Below are 17,580 nucleotides of genomic sequence, written 5' to 3' on the forward strand. Positions count from 1 at the left end.
TAAGCAGAAACTTTGTTTTTTGATTTTATTTTGTTTTTTTTCCATACATAAAGGTGCCACTCATCTTCTGCTTTACAGCCAGAAAATGGAGTATGAATCTTTCTCCTGATATGAAAAACTGAACTTCACACTTTTATGTTTATTGGTTTATTTCCCTTAACTTGGGAAGTGTAGCTTCTATATGTGGGGTTTTAGGAAACAAAACAGTATGTGATCTATCAAGCTGTTGATACTGACTCATTTTGCCTTTAGCTTGTTGTTGAGAGCATGCTTTGTGGTGATCAAAACAGTTATTGTATAATAAATATTTGTACTTGGTGTATCCAGTTCACAAGTGAGCAACATACTAAGTACAAACTTTGTAGCTGTATGTGAAACACATCAACACTCCCTCAGACAAGAACACAGAAACATCTGTCTCAAGCTTGCTCTCTCTCAAACAACCCCAACAGCACTCAGAGAAGTTTATGGAATGACTCTGTTCTGTTTCATTTCCTTATCATTAGGTGAAAATAGATGTGCCTCAGAATTTATCAGGTAGTTTGAGTCAAAATTATTGACTGGTCTGGTAGAATTTGTCTTCTTGGAAACAATGAAGAAAAAAAAAAAACATTTTGATGAAACTCTGAGAATTTGTCTTTGCTACAGCAGTCTTGCTAGGTCTTGTATATCTCAAGGCTGTCCCTCTTAGGCACTTTGCTCAGCATTTAGTGTGTTCTATACCATTCAGTAGAAAAAAAATCTGACAAGAACTGAAGAAATTATTTTTTAACTTTGCATTTCCTTTCTATCTGTTCTGGCTCATATTTCTCAGTGACAAGGAATATTTGATAACTCAATGTAATTCCTACAGGTTTGAATGAGCCTGTTTCTCCCACTGTGCAGTAGTTCATCCCCCTGTCCTGTTATATAAGGACACCCTTCTTCCCTGCTTCTTTTTGAGAATATCTTAGGAGTGTAATCAGTTAGTAGGGTAGGAATAGTAGACTCTTCAGACAGGTGCTTCATTTCTCATAATGCATAGCATCTTCTCTGTGAGGCTTTTCAGTACAGGAAACCTAAATGTTGCACTAATTGTTAAAGACTCAAGACCCATTATGGAAGCATCAGCTAAACTCAGTGAGGTTTTTTTCACTGTGTCATTATCTTCCCTAAGTGTTTTTTTGCTATATGAAGACATTTGACATGGAATGAAGTCTTTGCTGCCTGTAGCTCTAGTTGCACTAGTCTAAATCTGCAGAAATGTGTCAGGATATGTTTAACTGCACTATATGAACCTTGTGGGACATTTGTTTCTTGCAGCCTAGATGTTGTGCTTCATTGCACATTGGGCTTTCAAGAGATTTAATGAGAATTCTTAGTGATCTCTGAAGACAAAAGGCCACAGTGCCAAATGTATTGCCCAGTAGCCCACTGTGCCTATTTATTGCAGCAAATATGATGAGGCAGCTTTTTCAATCTTACTATCCCTGTTTTCTAAATCAGTGAAGTAATGCTATGCCAGGTCACTTGTTCAGTGGTTATATAAAAACTACCGTCATAGATTGTGCTGTTATCACAGTCTGACAATATTCCTGAAGCAGTTGGTCAGCAGCCAGAGAACTGTGAGTAGGAAGAGCTTCGTGGTGGTAGCCTGGAAGTACTCTTCAAAGACATTCTTCATATATTTTCCAAGCACATGTTGAATAAATAAATAAATACATATGTATGCTTATATATTCAGAAGATTCTATATTCTCTACAGAATACAATCTCAGCAATGACTGTCATGTTTGTCAGATACTTTTGTTGAACATTGATCTGTCTCTGTAACTTCAAACGTAGGAATTTGCATTGAGATTTAGGCTGTTAGCCTGACAAGGTAAAATTACATTGAGGAATCTCCAAACTGACACTGGCTCATTGTCTGACCTGAATTCTTGAAGATGCTAAAATATCAATAGCAGCTGAGTACCTAGGACTGTAGAGTATCTGCACTGTAGGGTCTCTTCTTGATTAATTTCTAGTGTATGGCTGCTTTACCTTGTACAAAATTGCCGTAGGTTTATCCTCTATGTGCTTTGTGAAATGTGTAAGTAGAGCTGTACTGAGAACTGCTAAAAGAGTTTGAATAGCAGCATGGCTGGCTGACAGGATCTTTGTTAGGGCACCATGGGTGTTAATGGAGCAGGTGAATGAACCCATCTGTACTGTATTATATGATAAGGATGTGCTTGCATGCAGCATGTTTTTCTTGGTAAAGCTTTGCCTTTCAGCATTTAGGGTAATCATTATACTTTGCTAGAAATAAAAGCAAAAAGATAAATTTGTGATCCCAATGTTTAAAAACAATCTGTTAAGTGGAAAGGCAGAGGCTTAAAAATCATATGTTGTATGTTCAATAAATAATGTATATTGATAAGGCAGTACAATGTTATTATTACAGTACATGCTATAAACCTGAGTAACCTCAGTTTTTATCAGTTTGCAGGCAAGTTGGCATAAAGGTTTTAAAAAACATTGGAGGCTATTAATTTACATTTGGTAGGGTTTTCTTTTTTGTGGTTTTGTTTTGTTGGGGTTTTTGGTAGTCTGGTGTGAGGTTTTTGGGTATGCGATTTTTGTTGTTTGGTTTTTTAAATTTAGACTATTACAGAGCCTGTTGAACTTGCAAATGAATGGTTTTTCTTTTGGGAACTCAATTGGTGTGCTTTTCAGGTTGAATAACGGAAGCATGGCTCTTATTGTTGTACAAAATACTTCTCGGACAGAATTTATAAAACATCTGAAAAGATACGCTAGTGAAAGAAATCAGGTATGGTAAATTCCCTTCTGGTGATTTTATGTGAAAAGAACAGTTAATCGCGAAGGTAGACATGCTGCAAGTGTTAATGTTCGCCTCCTCGTAAGGAGACTTAGCTTCCTGTCAGAATACATTAGCCCCCTTTCTAGCTGATTTTTTTTCTTTTTAAACCGCTAGACTAATACCGATTAGCCTGTTTCAGCCCATCTGTTGTGCTTTAAATTGTATTTGTGTTGTACCGTAGTTTTATGGATGTAAAGCCCTTTCACCACAATAAATGAAATGCATGGTGTGTTAAAATTTTGCGTAGTATAGAGGTTAAGAATGCAGACTGGATGGGGGGCATCAGACAACTCTTTGTCAGAAACAAGTGAAGTCCGTCATTTCAGCAGATCACTGCATGCTGTGCTGGTAGCAGTGGTTTCTGATAATTGATTTTTAGCAGGTATGCATTCCACCTAGTAATGACTGTTTATAGAACTGCATTTCAAAACTGTGGTCATTATTCTGTCTCTGAAGAAAAGAGCTTTATTGCTGTCCTAAAGACCTTATGCATGGGCTAAGCACGCTGGTAACACCTTCAAATATTTCAGTATTATGTGAGATCACTTTTACAAGAAGGTTAATTTTGAATGCATCAACAGCCAGAGTTTGGCGAGCTGAGGCTGACAATGCCATGTGACAGCACAAACAGCTACATTTAGGAAATAATTTATGCTTTCCAGTTATGCTTTTGAAGAAACGCTTTGTTTTTATCTCTGCCTTCATAGTTAGAAATTAGACAAGGAGAGGCAGACCTCCCTTTAAACTTAAGATGACCATAAACTAGAATTCTCACTAGCCTTGTTTAGTACAGGATTACTAGTTGTGATGAACAGAGCACAGAAAAAGTCTGGACTTTGATATTTTCAGAAAGCATGTGCATTTTGGAGTGTGAAAGATATACCATCTCATTTCCAGATAGAACAAGTCTGACACACAAATGGGACACTACTGTTCTTTTTGAGGCACTGTTTGGGATAAAAATAGCAGGTTAATCTATAAATGCTAGCTGGACTATATAATGCCTCATGGTAAAAGCTTGAGTTAAGTGTTCCCATTTATTTAAGAAAAAAAAAAAGGGCAAGCTCTTTATTTCAAGTAATCCAGTTTGTTGCTAAGTTACTGCTTATGTCTTTCATCTTCATTTAATATAAATCTGTGTTTGCTTTAGTTTAATTTTCCCTTTGTTGAGACCTACACGGTTCAAGAAGTAAAAGTACAACCAAGGCTTAGAAGTGGGCTCGATGCCAAAGAAAATACATATATGAATGCTGCTTCTGCAGAAGGACATCACCCTTGGAATATAGATGGAGACTTAATGAAAGAAGCATCAGAAGTTCATGTTCGGTAAGGCTCGGTACTGTTTATGGATGTGCACCTGTAGCAGATGAGTACTGGAGTCAGAAATGTGTAATGTGTGTATGTAACACAGATGATGCCAAAACTGGGATTTGTAAAGGCTCTAAGAATAGTACTGTCATGCACTGCACAGCCTGGCCCTTTTCCAGTTGTTCGGGCCTCTGCCCATCTTTGGAAAGGTTTGTTATAATCCACATGGACTTTCCTTAATGAAACTGATATATGTTTGACTTCCTCACTTCACAGAGTGCATCCTCAACTGATCAATCTCTATGGAGTGAACACTGATGACCTGGAGAGTTCCCAAGCAACATGCAGTTGCATATAGAAGGGAGATATGGCAAGTTCTGTATTGAAGAATCCTTTTTTCAACTCTACGCCCAGCTGTCCCCGGTCCCAGTCTTTCACTGAGTTCAGTTGCGCTTAACTTGGTGGTTTGCAATATTTCTGGCTTTAAATTTTTATCAAGTTGTATATTTTTTTTATCAGGTTGTATTTAGCTGTAAAGAAACTATTAGGCTTAACAAGGAAAAATTAAAATTGATTGTATTGTTCACTTACAAATGTGAGGTTTCAGAAGCGTCTATCAGAAGAAATTTTTTTTCCCTTTAACATTATTTTAGCTTCTGCAATAAATGCAGTATGAGATAGTGGTCTCTGCTACCAGTGCTGTGCTGTTCTCCATGTTGTCAGCTAACTCACTTCAAACAGAGTTAGTGAGTGGAAGTATGGTGCAACCTCATGCTGAAGAATGATGGCAAAATCTAGATTTATTTTTTTAATCAGGTACTTCTATTTCTAGTTAGCAGTGTCACTGTTGCCTTAATGTATTTGCTTTCAAATTGTTTCTAGTCAAAAAGTAGTACCAAAGAATATGCTGCTGTTTTACATGGCTTTTCCTGGTTGATGAAATTTTAAAGACTGCTCTTTGTACATGAAAAGTATTTAAAAAATATTTTATCTAACCTAGAACTGAAATGATATTCAGCATAGTTTTTGTTGTTGCTGAGAATAAAATTATGATAACTTACTTATACCTGGCTTGAAATATTATCATCACTTCCTTACAGGGCTTTTTCTAATTTATAAATGAAATTATTTGGGATGAGAGCAAACTAAGACTATATTCTTTCTGTGAACTGGCTTTCTCTGCCATGATGAAAAGGAGAGGATTGACAAATTTGTCTGCAGGACCATGATAGTAGAGAACATTTTCCTGGTCACTTGTCTATCACTCATTCAGAAGGTGTATGACAAATACTGGTATGAAAGCTGCATTGCTTCATGGCTGGAACAAATTGCTTTAAGTTCTTTCTTCAGCAAGCAGTTGAGTATAATGTAAAATCCAGTCCTTTAAGACTGTGCTACATGGAGGGCCTAAGCCTTTATACGTGGGAGCTATAGCTACTGTATTTTTGTTCTAAATACTACTTGTGAAAAATTCTTAGCTATGATACATGTGCGTGGTGGGTTAAAATTTCCCATTCACATCAACTAGCCAAAGATGTACTGCATCTACAGGACTGCAGATGATTATTTGTCTCCTAAGAATAAACTGTTACTTGTTGGAAGTCTTAGGCAGTTTCTGCAGGCAGACCTGGCCAGACAATCAAATGCCTGCATTGTAGGCAACTAATTTGTAGAATCTTACAGCTAGTTCTGCTCTCTGTGCTGCATTGAGTGGCTACAGAGCAGGACTGGAGTCACACCATTCTTTGGGCTGGATGGGGTCCTAGCAGGGCTCTACACCAACCTCATCCTATGTGTAGGTTTAGTTAAAAGGTCAGATCTGATTGCTCACAGCTTCATCTAGTCTGGCCTTGAAACCTCCAAGCATGGAGATGACACCACCTCTTCTGCACCCCTGTCCTGAGATGCCTGGCTGTCCTGAGGAGGAAAATGTTTTCCTCATGTCTTCTTGGAACCTCTCATTTCAGCTTATACTTGTTGTCTGAGCTGCAGTGAGTAGTCCCCTGGTAAACTATTACAATTGATACTACTTCACATCAAGTATTTCTAATATGTTAAGACAATTTGAACTAAATTGCTTGAAGTTGCTCAAGAAGGAGATTTCAGCTACATCTAGTAGATTTAACTGGTTTTATTACATAACTGAACACTAACCAAATAATTGACCTTGCAGAAGAAATAGCATTCATGTGCTTAACTGGTTGGAGTTTTTTTAATGAAAATGAAATAGTGATAACTTATAACCTTGCTACCAGCAGGACATTGTACATTCATTTTTGACAACCTGGTTTATAAAAGCTACTTGAATTTTGCTTCATGGCCTAAGAACAGGCAGCCAACAATTTACACATTTGTAATAAGATCTGAGCAGGAAGTGTACAATTTCCAAGGCAGTATTATCACATGTACTGATTTATGTAAACCATTTCAAAGATAAATAAAATGCTTTAGTTTCACTTCTTTGCATTGTTTGTACTAAAAAAGAATGCTAATGCTTCTTCCAGTACTTGAGGTATATAGTTATCAAATCCATTTATTTTCCAAGATATTTTTGTTAAAGTGCAGAAATTCACTAAAGCCATTTGGAAGATAAGCATTTGGTGTCTATTTTCATAGACTTATAAGAAAATGTTTTGCTTTATTTTGTTTTCTGGTGGTGTTTTTATCTTTTTGTTTTGGTTTTTTACAATATATGCACATTCATTTTTCCTTACACTGCAGAAGATTTTAGAGAGAAAATTTACTTCAGCACAATCCACATCTTTGGCATCAAACAGTTAAAGGAAATTACAAAATGGTCCCAAATACCTCTAGAGTCTCTGGACAATGTGGCTTTTATGGCACCAAACACTCCATTAGCAAAAGTGCTTGTTGAAGGCACTCCATTTGTTTTTGAGTCTCAGGCTAATTCCTGTAAGATGGTGCAGCTTCAAAGTGTATGCAAGTATTACATTCATTTCTCCTTGCAGTTCAGAAACACATCAAAGGCACAGCAAAAAAGGCCATAATGCTCTTGCAATAAATTCAGTTACTGAAGAAGTTGTACATTCTTCATTTGTACGGGGTAGCAAAGTAGCACACGTTTTTTTCCCTGGCTTGTACTGTCTCTCCAAAGCTAGGTGGCAGTGCAAACTTATCTAGCTGAAGAAACTTCCTGTAAATAGCAGAGCAGTGGTTTGAACCATGTTTCTGTTCAGTCATTTGCCTTTCCAGAATGGCTTCTGAGGATGCCTGTTTGGATCGTATTTATCTGACAGCTTCCCATGAACTCAAGCTAGCTCTCCAAATTACTTCCTTACTAAGTACTGTCAGGTAAAAGATGGCACATCTAAAGATAAAATTTGGCCCAGGTAGGTTGGCGTTTGGAATCTTTTGGGTAGGTCGTTCTCTCTTTTGTCATCATGTGAAGTCTTTTGGGTTTCTTCAGGTCCTGGAAGGATGCCTGTATTAAATACAACTATGCCAAGTACTAGAGAAAAATCTTCAAATAAATAAAAATAAATACTTGTTTTAAAAAGCCCACATAGAAATGGTCATTGGAGAAGTCTAAAACATCATGACAGCAGTAACTGAGGAAAGGATGAAACAACTCATTCTGTCATGCTTGCAAATCCCATGTTAAAGATGGCTACAAACTATGATCTCTTTCTGCAGCTGAGAGGTGCTTCTGTGCTGCATCTCCAGGCTGCCCCACAGAATTCCCTGCTTTGATCCACCTTGACCTTCCTGGTTCTGCCTTACCTGTATTTATACGGCAGTGTTGTGGTTGTACCTGTGAAACCAAAGCCCAAGAGAGCTTCCAATAGCCATTTTCTACATCCATGCTCTACTTCCAGTCCTTCTATTGGTTTAAGTTAATTTACCCTTGTAAAAATGCCAAAGCAAGACAAGGGAGGATTTCTTCTTGAATGTCTCATCAAAAGGTTGATTAGAATAACTCATGCTAATATGCTTGAGATCTTTTTTTTTTTTCCAGGACTGGCCAAACATACTACTTTTTATAAATTCTTTCTGGAAAATAATTCTTCTTTTCATCTTTAGTGTTCTTCTGTCTGTTTGAAACCAGATCTATATGGCATTTCAAATGCCATATAGACTTCAAAACAAATTGGTTTAACATTTTCAAATTAGATACACAACAGTACTCTAGTAAGGTGTAGTCCTCCACAAAGTTCAAGGAAGCAAAGTGTATTTTGTAAGAGCAAGTGACCTCAAGACCAGTTTTCTTGATATTGGTATTTCTCCTGTGAATTAACCCACATCTTAAATTCTTCACTTTAAAATCAAAGGTTTATTTGCCATCTTAGTCCTCTTTGTCCCCGTTTGTAAAACTCCAGCTGTTTCTTCTGTTGTTGTCTTGAAGGATTGGTTTGTATTGCCTTTTGAAAAAGCCAATCTGAAATACATAATTTTGAATCTATTGTCAGCAATATCTTTGATATCTAACCCATAAAAGAGAAGATAAAATCAAATGCTATTTGCCTTTGCTTTGTCATACAAGTAGTAAGAAAGTGTTACTCATCAATAAAAAACGCGGGTTTGCTGCTGCTTTTACTTTTTTTGAACACTAATACTTTCCTGCAAGGAGTAAAGGCGTGTGGGCTTGTGAACTGCAACAGTCCACAGAATGCAGTATTTTTTTCAAATAGTAAATGGTAATAAAACTTCCCTGTTAAATTTGTTTCATTTCTATGCTTCCCTGGGAAGAGCAATGAATGGAGAAGGTCCGCATGTAGGGGAAGCAGTTAAGCGTCTCTTAATCGCTCATCAGAGAAGGTGAATCTCTCATAGTTTTCTGTTTTACTTAAGCACAGGATATTTTTAGCATTTATGTTGCAGTTTAAAATTTCAAACATTCTGGCATGAAACTATTTTGTAGACTATTAATCATCACGTGTCAAGCGACACGTTTGTGAGATGGTGCTCCATGCTTAATCATCCATTTGAAGTTATTAAATGATATAAGTCACTTGCAAAGAGGAGATGCCACATAAAAGCATGGGAAGGGATTTGTGCTGTGAATAACAGAAAGTGTAAAATGTGCAGAAGATAAAATGAAGGAAAAGGAGTAAGTACTGTGGAAAAAACACAAGTTGAAGGAGGAATTCCTTTTTTTTTTGTGGGATTTTGTTTGGTTGGTTTTTTTTTTGAGAAGGGATGGATCACACTATTATATTATTTATCCTTTAAGCTGCATTAACAAATCCAAAGTTTCGCTAACAATGGGAATTTCTAATTGAGAATTAGTGAGAAATACTGAAAACTTACCTTCCATAATATAAATGAAAGAATCAAAAACAAGGTAACACCAACTATTAAGCCTATTCCAATAATTAGCACAGTAACATGGTATTTTGGCTTTTGGTGGTGCACTCCTTCCAAATAGACCTGGAAAGCAGAAAGTAAGTTTAGTAGCAACTAATTTTTTTTTCCTTAAAAGATACTAAAACAAACTAGGAAAATTAATTGCATTTTTGAGAACTTAAGACTATATTAATTCCCTGTGTATAGATATTTTTAGAATTACAAAGTTTTACTTGCTGTTGGTTTTTCTACTTTAATGAGTTTATCACAAATTCATTAGGAGAATTCTTACATATGCAACTTGTTTGTCCTTGTACAGTTCGATAACTTTTGCATTTTTTTCTGGTGAGGCTGTTGCTCTTACTTCAAACTTCAGTGTCAACACATCATCCTGATGAAAAGAGAAAAATCAAGATCCTACCTTTTAAAAAATAACTTAAACACATTAATTCCTACCCAGCAAAAACGGTATCACAGCTGCTCACAGAAAGAGAATCTCACACAAACACAACAATGGTGCCTTTTTCTGATCACAAAACAAATTAGTACCAGAAGCTGGAATGAAGCCCAGTTGGATTTTACTTAAGTCCACATCCATGCTGATTTTCTTAGAAAAGTACAATTGTGAGTTGAAATTAAATCCCAACCCTGCGTAATGCAGCCAGAATAGGCAAAGCAATACACACTATAAAAATTCTGTTTTAAATTATAGATTCATTTTTCAGTGGCTTTCCTGTTTTGTATAGAACCTTGAGACTTTGTTTTGAAAACAAAAAAGGTTGAAAGCTTAAGAGCTGGATTTAATTGTACTCTTTGCAAAAATGCATTAATGCAAATACGCATTGAAATATTCCCCTCAAGTATGAAAAGTTCATGTGTTACCATTTCCAAAAGTGAAGGAGTAGCCTCGAGCTGCAACTGAACTGTTGCTTCTTTCCCACTTTCCATGTTTCCAAGCTTGCAATGTATTTGTAAGCAAAGGCTGTCATTTTTCATGCAGTACTGTAAAAGGGAGGGAAAGAGTAAAACTGAAGTTCATTGAATTTATCATTTTACTACTAAAGACACTCAGGGATCCAGTAAAACTCAAATATCCATGTTTGTTCTTGAAAATTCAGGGTGTGGCTCTACACTGCCAATATATAGTGCTAAAGGAACAGTACAGGGGACCAATCTTACCACTGTAGAAGAAAATAAGTCATTTTTCTGAGGAATCTGAGTTTGTTTAAACTGAAAAATAACAACTTTTACAGAATGATAAATGACAGTAACTATATGATATCCTGTATAAACTGTGTAAAGATCCCTACACTTGCACACTGAGAGCAAACACCATTTCACTGAACTCTGGAGATGACAAAAAAGCAAGCCTGGGCATGATTACATTCTTTATCCCAGACTGAATGCCCAAGTTCTGGTTTGATATGCCAGTGCAGGCTGTCTCTCAATGGTTGGTTGACGTTCCTTGTAACATACATACTTAAAAGTACCAAATTAGCATGTATTTTGGAATTCTTAATGACGTTCACTCCCTTTAACTTGAATAATCTCCCTTGGAACTCACTTATTTTTAGCATTCGTAACAACCTTCAGTCAGAAGTTCCACTGGTAAGTACTACCTATGATTTTGGTTTTTTTTTAATGTGGCTCCAACTAGTTACTATTTGATGCACTTTTTTGATCTGGAAAAGGTAATAAATCTGCATACTTCATGTAATTAAAAAGCAAGACTGTCCGTCCCGTAATTTTCTATTTGTTGCTGAATTTCATCTGTTACTCTGCCCACTCTTTCAGTTACATGACCCTTTGCCAGTTCTTTGTAGGTTACTGTCATCCACATTGACTTCAGTGACATGTCATTAATCAACTTTCTCATCTCAGTTCTCACCCCTTTCACTGAAGTCACTTATGACTATGCTGGACTTACCATAGGTCTCATCATAAATCCTTGAAAGACTGCTCTGGTGACCTCATTTTATAAGATATATCATTGTCTTAAGGCTCATTCATACAGTCACTGATGCCAAAAGACAGACCTTACCATATGTCTCTTAGCAGGCTTTGAAAAGAAAGTGACAACATCCTTCAATATGTTTTCATTTTTTTCTGCTGCACCACAATTTCTGGGATATTTATTATAGGAGCACTGTCCAGCTGTTGTCTGGAAATAAACAGCATCGTCAATGTTAGAATTTAAACATCAGATAAAAATTACAATACAGATTTCTGAAAGGCAACAAGCTCAAAAAGAATGTAGATATTACTTTCTGAATTCTAAACACATGGAGCTGAAGATCACCCTATTCTTTTTCTCTCTGCTTCACTATAGCTAGCAAATTGAACCCAGTTCTGCTGTGCTCTGCTTCTCTTCTTCATAGAGTTCATATAGCTAATAAAATGATATTAAATAATCTGTGCTTACCTTGATATCCAGCACGTTGAATAATTTGAAGTTATTGGGTGGAAAAGCATTAGGTACCATTATCTCAAAGTTTGTATTTGGAGCCATGCTTGGTCCTGCACTGATAACCTTGTGGGGATTAATGTTATACAGTTAAAGCTTTAATTCATGGTTGTTATTCAAGTAACAAAATACATATATATGAAGTATTAATATATGAAACTTCACAGAATGGAGTAGCACTTATGTTGTTATGCTGTCATGAAAGTGAATCCACTAGGAATTGTAATATGTTGCTTAATTTAGTCTATGGGCTTCCTGAACACGTCACTTCTCTGAAACCAAGGAGTAAGTAGTGCTAATCTGTGATGACTACCTTGAGGTCATACAGACTGCCTTCTGGAAGAATATGCAAAAGAAACTAGGAGGGATTAATGTCTAACTCCTGCTTTTAATCTACTGGAGACAAATCTGATACTTACAGATCCTCTTAAAAGGAGCACTAGTTCATTTTGCTTCCTGTAAGATAATACCTTTTTAAGTGTTTCTTAATGGAAGAAGTGGCAAGTCATACCTGCTATACCAATTTCAGTCCTGCTTGGGCTAAGTATTTTTTGTCTCATCATTCAGTGAAGATTGTCCAGACTGACAAAAAGGGTTCAAAGAAGGACTAATAGCCACTTTCTGTCACTAATGCACAGAAGTGGCTCACCAAGCCTTTATAACTTCTAAAAGTTCCTTTACTGACTTTGCAGTTAAGATACACTGGAAATATAATATTAACCTTCAAAACAATTATAAGATTTATAAAGGAAAACTCTTACATGGAAAGTGAAGTTAATGTTCTCCTTCATACATGTAACTGCTGAATCTCTCTCATTTGTCCCATAGACAAATGATGCTGGTGATACAAACCTGCAAAGGTTCAGAAGTCATTAATTAATAGGACTGCTATGTATCATTAGCATAACTTTCTGTTCCATAATTTCTCCAGTAAAACAGGTTCTGAAAAAAATGCCTAAGTTTACACTGAACAGAAATCCTCTCTACTTTTCTCTTAAAGGCAGATCAATCAGAAGTCATAAACCCGTGCTCACAAGTACACTCCATAAGCACCCCACAACAAATCCAGAATATAGTCTACATTAAGCAGGGAGTCTGAGGAGCTGTTGTGGTCTTATTAAATACCACTTTCTATAAAAAAAAATAAATATTCCCATTCTTAAAAGAATGTGTCTGTTAAGAAACAAGTGAAAGCACCATGGACAGCATTGGTCTCATCTACCAGCAGTGGAAACAATATCTTCAAAGCGTATGGGGTCAGAGCCCAGGACAGCTGTGCCATCTCATTCCAGGATTTTACAGCTCCATCACACTTCTGCTCAAAGGCTTTGACAATTTAGAATAGTAATGAGGCAACAGTTCTATGGCTGTGCAGCTCTAGAAATAACTGACTTACCCATGAGTATTTAACTCAATCTCATATTTTAGAGGTACAGCTAAGGTTAGTGTGTTATCCAGCAACATGTTCCCACCTTCATTTTTACTGTAAAGATGCAATAAGAGAAAAGTGAGTATGGAATGCACCATCATATGTTATGAACTATTTATTTAAACAAACATTATTTCTAATCAGCTAAAAGGTCTGATTACTTATTGCTAAACAACAAGTCAGGCAGTGACAAAAAACCACTAAAACCATTTTATACTGACAGAAATCTGCTCATTATTTAAATATCTATTACTTGGGTTATTTTTGCAATTTCCCATTCTCTAAAGATTTGCAACTGATTTGCTTTCATGCAGTTATACTTTGCTAAGTCTTTCCAGCGTTCCCTATTCTGTTTTCCAAAACTAGCTATATATTTTATTGAGCAATTTTTATTAGACGTTACCAGGTAGCATTAATGAGGATGCTGAGGTCATCTTCTGCTCTGGTAAATGAACTTGCATCCAAGAGAAAACTAAAATCCAGCTGTAGAATAAATAAAAATTGTCTTAACAATGTTTAAATGAAAATATTTTATTAAACTCATTTGGAATTTCTGCTCTAAAAAATATCTGAACTAAGAAAACCCTTGCATTTTTTTTGTTCTTTTATTCCCTTTCTATTGACCTAACAGATTTGTTCATAGCTTTAGTCAGCTCACTTCTCTAGGAAGCTAAACGCAATCAGTTGATGCATAATCTAAACACTGTTGCTTCATAAATTGCTCCAGACATTGTTTAAGCCACTAATTTTAAGAGTAGCAGAGAGAGTCAGATACCAACATGACAAAAGGCATTAGCTGGGGGTGAAGGAGAGATCCTGAAAAATAAGTTGTTTTTTTCATTTCCCTGAAAATCTTCATAATATATTTAGGGTGTCTTTAAAGCTAGGGATTTCACATATAGCTTACCTTTGATTTTTGATCAACATATAAATAACCAACACTGCACTCAAGTTTTACTGCGTGAATTTCTTTATCTAATACATCACAATATATCTGCTTTTCTTCCTAAAATAAAGGAGAAATTATCCACGATTAAAATAAAACAGCTTCCTCCAACATTTCAAATTACATGCACACACTGAAATGGAATGGTTTATTTCCCTGAACTAGGGAACAAGGCATTCATATTATTCATGACTATTTTAGCATATCCGTATATTGATTACTGCATCCTATTACTACATCTTCTGTTTGCTAATACTGCAGTTAAGGTGTATGCATCAGGCCCACTCAAATTTAGTGTCAATGTCTGAAAGGTGTCAGGAGGGTTCTATAGAGAGCAGTTAAAAAAGGCAGAGAGAAAGCAATTAATTAGTGACTTCATAAAACTGTTTCTGTGAAGGAGAAGAGATTCAGTCAGACCTTGCCAATCACTGAAAACATGAACATCAGACAAAAAGTAGCAGTGACATCCTGAAATACATTTAGAAACCATGTTTTTCAATTGTAGTTGTTACTGTCACATTCTGTTATTAAGTCACCTTTACTGATTAATTTGCAAGTGCTTTAGGTAGCTATAAATCTGAGCACTTAAACACTGAAGCTTTGTCAGGGGATGGGTATAGGTTGTCAGCATCTAGAGAAACTCAGTATTCCATTAATGTAATTTTTAAAGTATCTGGCTTAAAAAGAAAAAATACCAAAGGATTAGCCTTCAAGAGATTTGTTTTGTTCTTACCATATCTAAAACTCGGATGAAATAAAGACCTTTAGGGAGCTGAATGTGGAGGACAGTTTCATATGCATCATCTCCACCGTTAAGAAGAGAAATATTCAACAATAAAGTCTTCATACTTCCAACAGTGAGGTATGTTTTCTTATCATAAGGCCTGCAAAAATAATTACCATAATATAAAGTGAAAAGTAATTCTGTATACAGTTGGTATGCAAAAGTGTTAATCTACTGCTCTGTTACTTAAATTTGTTCAGTTCTCACAAAGCTCAGCTGTAGACCATTAGGAGAGTTTTAATTCAGACCTGCAGCTGAAGCTACTACTACAGTTACATAATGGTCAGCTCCAGTATTGTACTTATTGTACTTTTTAAATCCCGAGGTTATTAATGCAAGAACATTATCAGATGAGTCGTGCTTCTGGCTTTTACAAGATAGGTCCTTTACAGATGAGAAGAGCAATGTGCTACTGCTACATTTGTTTCAGACATTATTCCAAAATTCAGCCTTTGTACTTGAAGTATAAAACTGAGTTAATATGAAACATGTCCCAAAGAGGGCAAGTGAACATGCCTATCTTATGATCTGTGCAATGTTCTATAGTCATGTTACAAGTTACACCCTATGGGGGGACTAAAAGTAAACTTCAGTTTGACATTAAAGTTTAATTAAGACTTGTAGAAAGGCTGCCTAGAAATAGACATTTATCAGATATTCTGGCTTGAAACCAAAGCATTAGTCACCAAACACCTTTGGGAAAGAAGCTGGCACTTGGAAAAGCAACAGAAGGTAAAAGCACTGCATAAGCAGAGAGGTTCCAAGACAAAAGCGAATTAAAGAGAAACCCAACGTTAACATTTCAATAGCTTAAGTTTAGCTTAAATTTTAAAGTTGCTTTTACTAGTTATATGCTTAGCCTGTAGTCCTCTTATATGCATTAAACCCAAGCTCATTAACAAGATGCTGTCAACAAAGATGCCTCCCAGCTTAACAGAAAGCACCAGGTGCACATCTGGGACTACAACAAAGCTGAACTAGAGCTTTTCCCTGGTAATCGTATTTCATTCTTCATTAAAAAATGCATGATGCAGACTAGAAATTGACGGAGCAGGCCAAAATCTAAGCAATTTAAACAAAGCAGGATAGTGTACACGTGAAGACTCAGCAAGTAAAGCACTACATTGACGATCCTGCTTAATTTCATTCTTTTAACTGGATGTGTTTGCTTTGCTGTTCAAGGATAATGAGTGCATTCTGTCTAGACAAAATAAATTAACGCTTCACAGCTAACTAGTTTTTAATCGACATTCTAGGGGCACAATGTAATTTAAGGTGATACTTCACACTTTATCAAGATATTTATCCTATTTATTTACACTGAAAGTCTGCTACTGTAACCTAATACCAAGCAGGTATGTTGTAATCAGTTCTGATTTCTTAAGAGATCTGGGTACTTACAAAATTGCATTGCTAGTGTCACAAATGGAAATGCTGCACAGCCATTCTTTCAGAAAAGCTTAGAATTGTTCAAATAAAATAACCATCAAGCCTAAGAAAATGAAAGGGCTTAAGAATCCTGCTACAGGGCACATGTAAAAGGAGGCAGAAAGGATGCTAATCTTATTCTGAAATCTATGAAGATGGAAAACCTTTTGCTCAGAATGACACAGATGTGATTAATCAGCATTGATTGCCATCATCTTTTGGTTTCATTTTGGTTTTTTTTTTGGCCTAGTATCTTGATTAAAGTTGAATCAACTTTAAAAGTGACAAATCACACGAGAAAATCCACATCACACACAAAAGCCCTAACTAGCCAAGATTCACAACAGGTACAGTTTCTCTTTTTGCACACAAACAAGCAACATTTCTTGCTTGTAAGTATAACATTCAATAAAGAAAAAAGTTGTGATAAAATATAACTTAAATAATTAAAATCCATTCTGAATAGAAATGATAGTGCATGGCTTAAAACCTTCCATAGAAGAAATACTCTCACTAAATATATAATGCAGATTCTGCAAGACAATAATAATTTTATTTAAATATTTTGAAAGTGCTTTAATTGTCTTGCTTAGTAACAGAATTGGAAGGATTTCAAAAGGGAAATATCCTGAAGCATACATATAAAAAGTAGAGATACAAATAAAACAAAGCAAGATTAATTTTGGAGCAGTGAGCTAATTCATGTAGGGAAAAGAAGTCTAAACCTTACATAATAATCAGCCATCTGGTGTTCCAGTATAAAACTGAAGATACAATATTCTCAAGTAAATGTGAAGAACAGAGACACTTATAATTGAAATAATAAATACAGAATCTCCTAGTACAAGACAGAAGTATCTTCTTTGTGCAAGTACAGTATCATCACAAGAGTAGCAGAAATAATTGAAAGCTTGTCAATTTAACATTAGTTACATTCTGAGTATACATTGTACACTGTATCTTTGCCCAGTTACATATGAAGTGTAGAATACACAGAATCACAGTATGTTAGGGATTGAACGGGACCTCTGTGGATCATTTAGTTCAACTCCCCCTGCTAAAGAAGGTTCAC

The 17,580-nt window shown here is 35.9% G+C and overlaps 2 protein-coding genes across 6 annotated transcripts in view; one reads left to right on the plus strand and one right to left on the minus strand.

The window, feature by feature from the left end:
* The window catches only part of CERKL (ceramide kinase like), a 56,678-nt gene extending 50,465 nt beyond the window's left edge, over nt 1–6,213 (plus strand). For all 5 annotated transcript variants that reach the window (XM_068138435.1, XM_068138436.1, XM_068138438.1 and 2 more), the window contains 3 exons: nt 2,698–2,794; nt 3,996–4,171; nt 4,430–6,213. In XM_068138435.1, the coding sequence (XP_067994536.1) occupies nt 2,698–2,794; nt 3,996–4,171; nt 4,430–4,511 (355 nt within the window). In that variant the 3' untranslated portion in view covers nt 4,512–6,213. The remainder of the gene's footprint in view (nt 1–2,697; nt 2,795–3,995; nt 4,172–4,429) is intronic.
* Nucleotides 6,214–6,771: 558 nt separating this feature from the next.
* ITGA4 (integrin subunit alpha 4) overlaps nt 6,772–17,580 on the minus strand; it is a 36,652-nt gene continuing 25,843 nt past the window's right edge. Inside the window, exons 18-28 of the mRNA XM_068138433.1 lie at nt 15,030–15,180; nt 14,258–14,356; nt 13,754–13,833; nt 13,318–13,404; nt 12,683–12,773; nt 11,880–11,987; nt 11,499–11,618; nt 10,340–10,459; nt 9,750–9,848; nt 9,422–9,541; nt 6,772–8,549 (exon numbers count right to left, since the gene is read on the minus strand). Coding sequence (XP_067994534.1) covers nt 8,457–8,549; nt 9,422–9,541; nt 9,750–9,848; nt 10,340–10,459; nt 11,499–11,618; nt 11,880–11,987; nt 12,683–12,773; nt 13,318–13,404; nt 13,754–13,833; nt 14,258–14,356; nt 15,030–15,180 — 1,168 coding nt within the window. The 3' untranslated portion in view covers nt 6,772–8,456. The remainder of the gene's footprint in view (nt 8,550–9,421; nt 9,542–9,749; nt 9,849–10,339; nt 10,460–11,498; nt 11,619–11,879; nt 11,988–12,682; nt 12,774–13,317; nt 13,405–13,753; nt 13,834–14,257; nt 14,357–15,029; nt 15,181–17,580) is intronic.

This window comes from Melanerpes formicivorus, unplaced genomic scaffold, assembly GCF_026170545.1.
Source record: "Melanerpes formicivorus ecotype bairdi unplaced genomic scaffold, bMelFor1.0.p_v2 SCAF_5, whole genome shotgun sequence".
NCBI classification, from domain to species: Eukaryota; Metazoa; Chordata; class Aves; order Piciformes; family Picidae; genus Melanerpes; species Melanerpes formicivorus.